At 42.3% G+C, this 12,738-nt stretch overlaps 2 protein-coding genes across 3 annotated transcripts in view; one reads left to right on the top strand and one right to left on the bottom strand.

The window, feature by feature from the left end:
- Window positions 1-12,738, bottom strand: part of LOC127531988 (zinc finger protein OZF-like) — a 184,259-nt gene that overhangs the window by 111,813 nt on the left and 59,708 nt on the right. The window lies entirely within an intron of this gene.
- The window catches only part of LOC110972250 (NACHT, LRR and PYD domains-containing protein 3-like), a 41,904-nt gene continuing 41,328 nt past the window's right edge, over window positions 12,163-12,738 (top strand). The window contains exon 1 of the mRNA XM_051942445.1: window positions 12,163-12,680. Within this exon, the coding sequence (XP_051798405.1) occupies window positions 12,371-12,680 (310 nt within the window). The 5' untranslated portion in view covers window positions 12,163-12,370. The remainder of the gene's footprint in view (window positions 12,681-12,738) is intronic.

Here is a 12,738-nt window from a genome sequence, read left to right as displayed (position 1 = left end):
GTTTATCCAAGAAGCCTTGAAGCTTCAACTACAACCCAAAGGGCTTCTACAAAGTGCTGAACAAAGAGTCCACATATGGTTATTAGAGACATTCCAGTTTTTGATTCTTATTAATAACAAAACAAACATAATTTGAGATTATGAATCGTGGCAATTGGCGTATGAATCAGCCCATTGTACAGCCTAAATTGCTGTAAATTAAGTCCAGTTTTAGTTCTTTGCAAACTCAGACACGTGCATTAGTTTAGTTTGCAATGAATCTGGCGGAGTTCGGTAAAGTTGGAAAGATATTCACAGATTCGGACTTCCGGCATCAATAACTCATGAGATATATGTTGTCAAAACATGAACGATGCCTCTTTCAAATCGTTGTAAGGTAGACAATGTGCTACAAGGCCAATTTTATCAAAAGTCGCTGTATTTCAAGCTACAGAAATAACATTGGCGTCTATGAGCAGCCGGCGGTGCAACGAGTGAACAGGGACCGTCTGCAAATAGCAAAACCGCTGCAACAGCGAAAAGAGACACTACACATATATTCAATAACTTCACTGTAGAGCCACCAAAATCACTGGAGCCATGAATGGGCTCTTGCTGGTCAAACTACAACTCTTGCTTTGGCGCTAAATTAAAAATCTGAATTTTAAGGAATTTTAATGTTTTGTATGATTATTTTATGAGTATTAAAATGGCCCTTTTCTTCATGTATGTGGTATATTTTATATAACACACAGGGAAAATGGCATAAGGGCATAGTGTACTTGCTGTGACCTGTGCTGGTCAGACCGTCAGGTTTATTACCTCCAAGTATTGTCTGTACAGTCCTTAACTAGAAAAATATTACTCTCAGTTTAACATTATGGTATAAATGAATCAATTGACACTGAAACTTTGCAATAAAGTGTCTTATCGTCTTTCTTCTCAATCATCAGTACTTGAGGTGACAGGCTAAACAGTTTGTTTGGTATACTGGTGTTATCTGATACTCTCTTTGGTAAGGATTGTAAATTCCATTACTATACAGAATTATGTGTTTGGACAAACAAGTACATTATGCCCTTATGCCATTTTTCCTGTGTGTTATATAAACTATACCACATACATGAAGAAAAGTGCCATTTGAATACTCATAAAATAATCATACAAAACATAAAAATTCCTTAAAATTCAGATTTTTAATTTAGCACCAAACAAAGAGTTGTAGTATGACCAGCAGGAGACAATTGATGGCTCCAGTGATTTTGGTGATTGTACAGTGTGTAAGAGTGAAGTTATTGAATTTTATTACTAATAAAATGATAATTATAAAAAATACAAATTCCTTAAAATTCAGATTTTTCATTTAGCGCCAAAGCAAGAGTTGTAGTATGACCAGCAGGAGACAATTGATGGCTCCAGTGATTTTGGTGACTGTACAGTGTGTAAGAGTGAAGTTACTGAATTTTAATACTCATAAAATAATCATAAAAAAATCGTTAAAATTCAATTTTTCATTTAGCACCAAACAAAGAGTTGTAGTATGACCAGCCGCAGCCGATTCATGGCTCCAGTGATTTTAGTGGCTCTACAGGGTACAAGAGGAAAGTTATTGAATAAATGTGTAGTGTCTCTTTTCGCTGTTGCAGCGGTTTTGCTATTTGCAGACGGTCCCTGTTCACTCGTTGCACCGCCGGCTGCTCATAGACGCCAATGTTATTTCTGTAGCTTGAAATACAGCGACTTTTGATAAAATTGGCCTTGTAGCACATTGTCTACCTTACAACGATTTGAAAGAGGCATCGTTCATGTTTTGACAACATATATCTCATGAGTTATTGATGCCGGAAGTCCGAATCTGTGAATATCTTTCCAACTTTACCAAACTCCGCCAGATTCATTGCAAATTAAACTAATGCACGTGTCTGAGTTTGCAAAGAACTAAAACTGGACTTAATTTACAGCAATTTAGGCTGTACAATGGGCTGATTCATACGCCAATTGCCACGATTCATAATCTCAAATTATGTTTGTTTTGTTATTAAGCCTCCTCATTAGCCTCCGTGCATTAGAAGGCTAATTTGTCACCGGCCCGGCTCGTTAGCGTGCAAGCTAAGCAGTACCGTCTTTCGTCCATAAACTGCATATCAATTAAAACAGTACAGTTTCATGAAATAAATAAATTACAAGAAGTTGGATGTGTTATTTACTTGACCTGTGAGGCGTCACCTGCCCTGGTAGGTCCACCGGGTCCACCCGGCGTCTACTCTTTATAAATGGCGTATGCGCGTTTGGAGCAATCGGTGTTCGATTACCTTCCCCTGTGACGTCATTCCAGTATTTTTCTACTCGTACCCAGAGCCCTAGAGATAGTAAGAGTTGCGACACTCCCATAGGGTGCCGTTGTACGCTTTCTTCCTGTCTACTTCCGGGTTGTGGAGGCTTGTTTAGTTCCAAGCACCGCTTCGACAGTGACAGCCACCGTTCATTTGCACTGCAGGTCATTGAGTATATGTGGAGGTAAATTGATGAAATGCCTACCTCTTTTGAATTGTCAACTGCCTATATTTTATCAGAGGCTCTTTATGATGCATATGCTGAGCTTTATTTGTATTTGCGCAGCGTAATTATATATATTTTTATCTTGGTAGACAACCGAATTTCTGCTACTTTTTTTAGCTCGACTCTACTGTTAGCTGTGAAGTTATCTCCAGGGATATATTGACGGATTAATTGTTGATGAGTCGCTACCTCTTTTTAATTTTAACATCTTTATATTATATCAGAAGCCCTTTGTGGTGCATACATTTATCTGTATTTGTGAATATTGGCAGATGACCGACTTTCAGGCATTGCCATGTGCTTGTTATCTCTTCTTTGAAAGCTACCTAGCTACATCGCTACCTCTTTTTAATTGTCAAGGCTACGTCCTTTATATGAGACCCTTTATAATGCATAAACTTATACTTGTAAGTATTTAACAAATATATTTATTAATATCTATCATATCTATCTATCCGCCAGTATCCCGAGAGCCCTCACTGAAGACACGAAGACCCTCATTGTTTCTCCCATTGTCAATAAAACATACTATTTCATTCATCAAAGCATAATGAGTTGTTATTCTTGAATATACACACGTGGACAAAATTGTTGGTACCCCTCAGTTAAAGAAGGAAAAACCCACAATTCTCACTGAAATCACTTGAAACTCACAAAAGAAACAATAAATAAAAAATTATTGAAAATGAAATAATCAAAAACAGCCATTACTTTTGAATTGTTGATTAACATAATTATTTAAAAAAACAAACTAATGAAACAGGCCTGGACAAAAATGATGGTACCTCTATAAAAGATTGAAAACTATTTGACCAGAGTGACATGATTAACTCAGGTGTGTCATTTAATTGACATCACAGGTGTTTCCAAACTCATAATCAGTCAGTCTGCCTATTTAAAGGGAGACAAGTAGTCATCCTGCTGTTTGGTGAAAAGGTGTGTACCACACTGAACATGGACAACAGAAAGCGAAGGAGAGAATTGTCCCAGGACATCCGAAAAAAAATGATAGACAAACATCTTAAAGGTAAAGGCTATAAGACCATCTCTAAACAGCTTGAAGTTCCTGTGACAACAGTGGCTCATATTATTCAGAAGTTCAAGACCCACGGGACAGTAGCCAACCTCCCTGGACGTGGCCGCAAGAGGAAAATTGATGACAAATTGAAGAGACGGATCATTCGAATTGTATCCAAAGAGCCCAGAGCAACCTCCAAAGAAATTAAAGGTGAACTCCAAGGCCAAGGTACATCAGTGTCAGATCGCACCATTCGTCGTTGTTTGAGCCAAAGTGGACTTCATGGGAGACGACCAAGGAGGACACCACTGCTGAAAAAAACTCATAAAAAAGCCAGACTGGAATTTGCAAAAATGCATGTTGACAAGCCACAAAGCTTCTGGGAGAATGTCCTTTGGACAGATGAGACCAAACTGGAGCTTTTTGGTAAGGCACATCAACTCTATGTTCATAGACTCAAAAACCAAGCACACGAAGAAAAGAACACTGTCCCTACGGTGAAACATGGAGGAGGCTCAGTAATGTTTTGGGGCTGCTTTGCTGCATCTGGCACAGGGTGTCTTGAAAGTGTGCAAGGTACGATGAAATCTGAAGACTATCAAGGCATTCTGGAGAGAAATGTGCTGCCTAGTGTCAGAAAGCTTGGTCTCAGTCGCAGGTCATGGGTCTTCCAACAGGACAACGATCCAAAACACACTGCCAAAAACACCCAAGAATGGCTGAGAGAAAAGCGTTGGACTATTCTAAAGTGGCCTTCTATGAGCCCAGATCTGAATCCCATTGAACATATGTGGAAGGAGCTGAAACATGCCATTTGGAGAAGACACCCATCAAACCTGAGACAACTGGAGCTGTTTGCTCATGAGGAGTGGGCCAAAATACCTGTTGACAGCTGCAGAACGCTCATTGACAAATACAGAAATCGTTTAATTGCAGTGATTGCCTCAAAAGGTTGTGCAACAAAATATTAAGTTATGGGTACCATCATTTTTGTCCAGCCCTATTTCATTAGTTTGTTTTTTTTAAATAATTATGTTAATCAACAATTCAAAAGTGATGGCTGATTTTGATTATTTAATTTTCAATAAATTTTTATTTATTGTTACTTTTGTGAGTTTCAAGTGATTTCAGTGAGAATTGTGGGTTTTTCCTTCTTTAACTGAGGGGTACCAACAATTTTGTCCACGTGTGTATATTTTGTGTATGTCTTAAAATGGTTATAGTGAGTCAACTCCTGCCTCATCAGAAGTGGCTGGACACTATCTGCTGAATGGACTGTTGTTACTCTGCTTTTCAATAACTCCCAGACTACATCAGAGAAATATAGACATTGTCTGGAAATACAATAATCCAGCTGGGCAAAAATTAACATCTTCAATCATCTTACATTTCTGTCTAAAAGTCGATTTTCCATGCTAACACGAATGTGAAACATTCCCTCCAAAACCCCAACAGTGTCTTTAATATGTCACCTTACAGCTCAAAATGTAAAACTGACATTTACATACATACTCCAATGAATTAATAATCAAACAAGTACTTGGAGGTGTGATTTTATTCCTTTTTTACCGTGAAATCGCCGCTCTCAGTCCCATAGAAGGAAATGACAGCGCTGCCTGTTTGGAACTATTCAGGCTTACATGAACCACGTGACCGCCCCGCTGCGAGAGCATGAGTGTCGCAACTCTTACTGTCTCCAGAGCTCTGCTCGTACCCATAAACTTGAATTCGTCCTCACAGGGAAGACTTCGTAGTCGTAGAAATTAGAGTTGCACTCACAACTTTTAGGTTCATACTCGTAAAAACAATCCTAACCCTTAATTTATCAAACTCATGCATATGACAGCAGAATTTTGTGTACAAATTTTTTATTAACATACAAATGTTTAACATTACGAATACGAATGGTTAGAATCGTGGATGAATACTTTTGACAGTAATCTTACTCCATAGGTCTCCATGAAGTGAGACACCCTGAAAGATGGAGCCGACGGAGCAGCCTTTTATTCTTTTCCCCCGCCGTCTCTGGCCACCGCAGCCGCGTTCCCCAGGAGAAGAGCGCAGGCGCGAGCCTTCCCCACCCCCGACTGCTCCAATTGATTCAGCCGGCCCGCTCTCTGAGGCAAGAGTACCGCCGCGGCGTCCACCTGGCTGCAGCTGCAGCGCTCCCCCAAGTGCAGTATTGTATAATAACTGTAAAAAATAAAGCTGACTACTTCACGGATTTCACCTATCGCGGGTTCTTTTTGGAACGTAACCCCCGCGATAAACGGGGGTTCACTGTACACTCAAACACGATTCACTGGGAGACAGAGCAGGCAGAGACAGATGCGCCGTGTGATTTTGTGATGATTCGGCTGCGTGTCAGACGCGCAATCAAAGCGTCTGTGTTCACACCTCTCCGCCTTTGTCTTCCTTATTTGGAAAGGTTTGAGCAGCTCATTGGCTACCAGGCCTGTCAATCTAAAGTTTCCTCCGACGTGACTGGCACAGAAATGACTCAGGAAATGAGGTAGTCCAAATCTGTCAGTCTCGGCAATGGTTGGCTGTTCAGCCGTAGAAGGCGGACCAGAGTCACTTGATTGGTTGAAATGTGGTGTGACGGGTTCAGTTGCCATCTTGGCTACAGAAAAGCAGCGATATCAGCATGCTTCATAAAAATATGACAACAACTGGTATTCTAAAGAAGTTTTTTCTTTGTTCAAAAAGGTAACAGTTTTGAAAACAGAACTAACTCCTTCAGAAAACCAGTTGTTAACCCAGAGTTGAAGTTCTCTTTCACATTTTTAAGTAAAATGAAGGTCATGACATAACCTTTTTATTATAAATAAAAATGAAGTGGAAATTTGGTACCTAACATGTAGTTGTTTTTAGAAAAAAAGTGAAAGTCACCACTTGATTCCAGATTCAAGTCCTTTGTCATCTTTTTCAAATTTGGAATAAGAACTGATGTGGCATTTTGGAATGGCTTATGGAAATCTGACCAGAATATAATAGACTGGACTAGTTGACATGTTTTGATCGCAAGGACAAGTGGGTTTATATTTGTCAGATTTTCTCCCTATCACGAATTTTTAGAAAAGAAACATGGAAATTTTATTTAATTTAGTTTTTGGAAATGGCTGCAAATACAACAAAATGTGCTCCAAATTGTGCCAGAATGCCCCATTTTGCATCTTGATTTTCAAAATCAAAAGGCCCTTGCCTACACCCCACCACCTCACAGCCATTTCAACCCAGGGGAAACACTGAATTATCAAGAAATGGAAGGAATATGGCACTTGTGTGAATGTGCCTAGATCAGGCCGTTCTCGTAAACTGAGTGACCGTGCAAGTAGGAGACTAGTGAGAGAAGCCACCAAGACCCCTACAACTACTCTGAAGGAGTTACAAGCTTCAGCTGCTGGGATTGGAGAGACTGTGCATGTAGCAACTGCTGCCCGGGTTCTTCACCGGTCAAAGCTTTATGGGAGAGTGGCAATGAGAAAGCCACTGTTGAAGAAAAGTCATATTAGATCTCGACTAGAGTTTGCCAAAAAGCACGTGGAAGACTCCATGCTCAAGTGGAAGAAGATTCTTTGGTCTGATGAGACCAAAAATGAGCTTTTTGGCCATCAGACAAGACGTCATGTTTGGCGGAAACCAAACACTGCACATCACCAAAAACACACCATCCCCACTGTGAAGCATGGTGGTGGCAGCATCATGCTGCGGGGATGTTTCTCAGCAACTGAACCTGGAAGGCTTGTAAAGATAGAGGGCAGAATGAATGCTGCAAAATACACTGAAATCCTGGGGGACAATGTTTTTCAGTCTGCAAGAGAACTACGTCTTGGGAGAAGATTTATTTTCCAGCAAGACAATGATCCAAAACATACTGCAAAAGCTACACAGGAATGCTTAAAAAAGAACCAGGTAAAAGTTCTGGAGTGGCCGAGTCAAAGCCCAGACCTCAATCCTATAGAGAATTTGTGGCTGGACTTGAAAAGGGCTGTTCATCCTTGATACCCGCACAACCTGACAGAGCTTGAGCAGTTTTGCAAAGAAGAATGGAGCAAAATTGCAGTGGGCAGATGTGCAAGACTGACTGAGACCTATCCACACAGACTCACTGCTGTGATTGCACCCAAAGGTGCATCTACTAAATACTGCAGAGTTTTCCGAGAGCGACTGCGGCCATCTCGTGGATTAGCGCTCATCTGTCCGCAGATTGCTCTCCCATAACCTATACCTGGATCCAAACTTTAAGCCGTATCACTGCCGAAGTCTAATCACTTGGTCCTTGTGTCATTTCTGACCGATCCTGAAAACTTAATTCAAATCCCCGAGTCCGTTTTGAGTGATGTGGGTAACAAGGAAATGATTCACACACGCTGATCATCACATAACTCCGCCGTGGCTCTCAGCGGCAAGACCGAGATGCCCCGTCTGCCCCAGTTGTCCGACCACGGAGCGCGTTGTCTGGGGTCGCGTCTTGCTCAGGCGGTGGTCGATCCTCCGGACAACATGGACATTTCTCTCCACTCTTTGGTGGAATAATTAAACTAATTTACCTTCATTCTTTCAATGCTCTGACAGATCTGCATGCAACAGTTTCCATCATGGTGATTTGTCTGGTCTGGGGAGCGTGCGTGCGTGCGTGGTTTGTCCCGGGCAGATGAGCGGCGGCAGGTGTTAGCCGACCAGCTAGCGGGAGAGACTGGGGGAGAGCAGCCGGCGGACCCGCACAGTTAAAAATGACAGCTCTGGTGGCTTGGTGCTTTCCGTTTGTTTGTTTTTTTGGGCGCGGACCAGTGAGGCGGAAATTTTGGCAAAATTGTAGTGAGGCGGTGGCCTATACCAGCGAGGCGGCCCGCCTCGTCGGTCATATAGGAGGGGAAACACTGCGATCGTGTAGATGCTGCTATTAAGTCAGTTTTACTTTGACCACACCATAGCACCTGCACGCAACCCGATGACGACATATTAAAGTTTGCCGCGATTGGCTAAAAACAAACCTGTCAGAGGCAGGACATACTGTTGCATTGTCCAATCCGTGCCTCTTTCCTCCGAACGGATATACATGGAGCGGTCCCAGATTGATATTGTGGAGTACTATCAAGTACTACACAATTATTAATCTGGCTATTGCCAGTTTAGTGAAGAACATCAGTGAATTAATTGTTTATCATGGTCTTCAGCAGTAATTTTTGTTGGTAAATGAGAGACATTAGTATCGCACATGTCTGCATCTTCAAACCATAAACAGGAAGTGAATTCGGTGAAGGTACGTGCATTACGTTTACGCTGGGAGCTGCTATGATTGGTGGAACTCACGGGAGGCGGGCCAAAATTGGGGGAAAGTTGCAGTGATTGGACAAAATTGCAAGGCCGGACAAAATTCGCGGAGATTGGTTGATTTCGCACGATCGCAACATTTCTGGAGGGAATTGTTTGGGGATTGTTTGATTCATGAATGAGAATGTCCTCAGAGAGGAAGCAGGAGATTGGCAAGGGCTAGCAGACCATGTTGGGCTTTCTAAAAAAACAGAGAACAGATGTTTACCACTTTTTTTGCTTGCAAACTATGATTTGACATTACTAAAATTTACTGAAACAAATCCCATGAATGTAAACATTTCATAGATTTGTTCAATTACCTTTTATGAATGAATGAAATGACAGAATACAGGAGAAATGCTGCCCAATTTTTTTTCACATCTGGACTTAGAAAAATATTCTGGGCATTTTGACTTTTTAATTTATGTTCTGATCTGCTGTATAATAATCAATGACTTTTTGTTTTCAGAGCTAGCAGTCACTCAGCCACCAGCAGTCTGAGTGAATAAACAAAACATGATTTACTTACCATATATTGATGTTAGTTTGTTTTATTCCCAGAGCTGCCTGGAGTGCCTAGGTTCCCATAAGTCTATGATCCCGTAGTTAAGGTCTCACACCTAGTCATTAAATTAGGTTAATTAATATTTTCCCAAAACCAAACATACAGAAAGATGCACAACATCTATGCTAAACATGCAGTTATGTAACCTTGCCAGCAAGTTGATTTCTCGCGATATTTGTGAGTTCACAAATCTCTCAAGAAAGCATCTTGTACCGCTCCCGCTTTCACTGTTCGGACAGAGCCAAGTTGGCACGGGCCAATCACGCAGCAGTATTCGTGTGTGGGGCGGGATATCCGGGTATGAAGACGACAGCAGTCTAGACGACACCAAGCGCCAGTAGATCAAAACAAACATGGCAACGGTGGACAACGATCGTGTAGATGCTGCTATTAAGTCAGTTTTAGCCGAATCTCGTATCGCTTCTTTGAAGGAAGAACAACGAGAGGCTCTTTGCGCATTTCTGGATGGTAAAGATGTTTGTGCTTTTTTTTACCAACGGGTTTTGGTAAGAGTTTAATCTACCAATTGGCTCCGCTCGTTGTGAAGATCCCGCGATTGGCTAAAAACAAACCTGTCAGAGGCGGGACATACTGTTGCATTGTCCAATCCGTGCCTCTTTCCTCCGAACGGATTTACATGGAGCGGTCCCAGATTGATATTGTGGAGTACTATCAAGTACTACACAATTATTAATCTGGCTATTGCCAGGTTAGCAGTTATGTTACAAGCCAGAGAGCATACTGCAGAGGTTTACTAAGAGAGCAGACACACATACTACTGGTGAAAGTGCAGTTTGCATGAAAATTGTGTACTTAAGACTCACATTTTGATGAAACGTACGTAAATACACAAATAACATGACAAAACCAAGTGCTAGAAAAATGTTAAATTACACAAATAAAATGCACCAGAGGCCACCAAATAGCACTAAAAAAATCACATTTTTTTGCGGGGCCATGCCCCCAAACCCCCCTAGATTGTGCGCGCCTTCGGGAGGGGAGGGGGGGTGGGGGGGTTGGATCTTGGGCTGCGGCGGGGGCACCGGCCCATGCCGGGTGGCCGTCTGCTGTGGCCGGTTCCCCTGGTGATGTTGACCCTCTGCCTGGGGGGGCGGGGGTTGCCTCTTGGATGCCTGGGGCCCGGGGTCCTGTGCTAGGTCCGCCCTGGGCCTCCGGCCCCTGGCGGGGTCGGCGGCCGCCGGTCTTGGTCGCCTGGGGCCCGGCCCCGCTGGACGCTGGGGGTCCTGGCCGGGTTCTCCCTCTGCCCCCTTCCGGGCCGATCCGTGGTTGTCCTCGTGGTTTGGTGGCTCGGATCTCTACTCTGGGATTGCTGCCGGTTCGCCTGGGTCTTGTGGGCTCTCGGGCCCGCTTCTGGCCTTCACGGAGGTCAGAGGTCATAGTTGCATGATCACAGTCACAATTGCACAGTACTCTGCATGTGGACATAGCAACCATGTTGTCTTGTGGGGTGTTAAGTTTGTCCTGGTGCCAAAATATTAAAAGATATGTTTCCTCAGTTTGTGTGTTTCACATAGAGGATCTGAATAATTACTGTGTTTCCTAACAAAACCTGTAGGATGCGTTCCGGTGTGTCTTTGTTAAGGTGTACTAGCTTGTTGTCTGTTGTGTCGGTTTCAATTGAAAGATAATTGTATTCTTGCACTCTTCCTTTTCTCTTCACTATCCCCCCTTGTTGTTTTTTTGTTTTCTTCTTTTCTCGTTTCTCTCTTCCTGCCTTTCTCCTGTCAGGTCCGGCAAATTTATGTATATTTAACTAATCAACAAGTATTCAAACTAAATAAATTACTGTACAGTATCAAGGGGAGTCTTATACTTATAAACTCCCCTTGGAAAAGCAAACTTGTATGGCACAATGCAGCAGCCAGATCCCCATTCTGCCTGCTCTGTTGCCGGACAGGACAAAAAAAAAAAAATCAAAATTTTCTTGGGGGGCCATGCCCCTAAACCCCCCTAGATTGTGCGCACCTTTGGCGCGCTTCGTCTCACTGTGTGCGCCGCTGTTACACAAAGTGGTGCAGGCTACTTCAGTCCCAGTGCAGGCTACTAATACTTCTTGGGAAAACTCTGATACTGACTTGAAGGGGATGAATAATTACGCAAACAATTATTTTTATTTATATAATTTTCTTTCATTAACATTACTTTATAGAAATCTGTTTTCACTTTGACATTAAAAAGTTTTTCCAGTAAATTTTTGTGTTAAAAAAGCTAAATTTTATTGACCATGATTGATTTATGAAAGCAATAAAAGGGTAAAACATCAAAGGGGATGAATACTTATGATAGGCACTGTAGATGAGGCAGGATTCAGCAACCAGGTCACCCACATGTTTCTTTATTTTAAATCCCCAACCTGATCAAACATAACTGAGGATGCAGATTAGTTCTGGTTTCAGGTGGACTCTGTAGCTCCTTTAAAACCTCCATGTCACAGTCTTGATTGTAGGTTTCTTTCAGAACATCATTAAAATGCAGTTTTACTTTAGAGGAATGGGATTTTTCAGAGTTCTAATAAAATGTGCAAACACTGAAGGAGTCTGATCACTTCCTGTTTTAATTGTTCAGAGAACACCTAGGCACTTAATCTGACTCCACCTTAGGGGTAGAATAAGTCAGGTGGTCCAAAACCCAGCACTTATTTAGCGCTGACAAAGTTAAAAAAAAAAGGGGGGGGGGGGGGGGGGGGGGTTGGCAATTCTTCTGCAACTTGATGGCAACACCTTTGACCAATTGCACTTGAAGCACTTTTTGCACTTACTACAGGTTTTTCCTTATGTCTGAATTCTTGCTTGTGTTGTACGTCGCTTTGGACCAAAGTGTCTGCAAAATGAAATTGTAGAATTGTAGAAGGAGGTTGTTAGAAGCTGGTAAAGTTGTGAGATAGTTCTGTCCTCCTTTTCTACTGTCTGATGTTTCCCTTCTTATCTTCAGGTATTGATCCAGTTACATTCATCAGTTTAGCAGGACTTGGTAGAACCAGCTGCTCAGTGGAGTTACAGTGTGAGTCTGCAGGCTGGTATCCAGAACCTGAGGTGTTGTGGCTGGACGCTGATGGAAACCTCCTCTCTGCTGGACCTACAGAGTCAGTCAGAGGTCCTGATGACCTCTATACTGTCAGCAGCAGAGTGAGTGTGGAGAAGAAACACGGCAACAAGTTCACCTGCAGAGTCCAGCAGAAGAACATCAACCAGAGCAGAGAGGTTCTGATACACGTTACAGGTAGTTTGTATCCAAACTGACTAAATCCACTGTTCAGTTTATAATAAATGTCTCATTA

The sequence above is a fragment of the Acanthochromis polyacanthus genome, chromosome 22 (assembly GCF_021347895.1).
Source record: "Acanthochromis polyacanthus isolate Apoly-LR-REF ecotype Palm Island chromosome 22, KAUST_Apoly_ChrSc, whole genome shotgun sequence".
NCBI classification, from domain to species: domain Eukaryota; kingdom Metazoa; phylum Chordata; class Actinopteri; family Pomacentridae; genus Acanthochromis; species Acanthochromis polyacanthus.
This window is presented reverse-complemented; position numbering and strand designations above follow the sequence as displayed.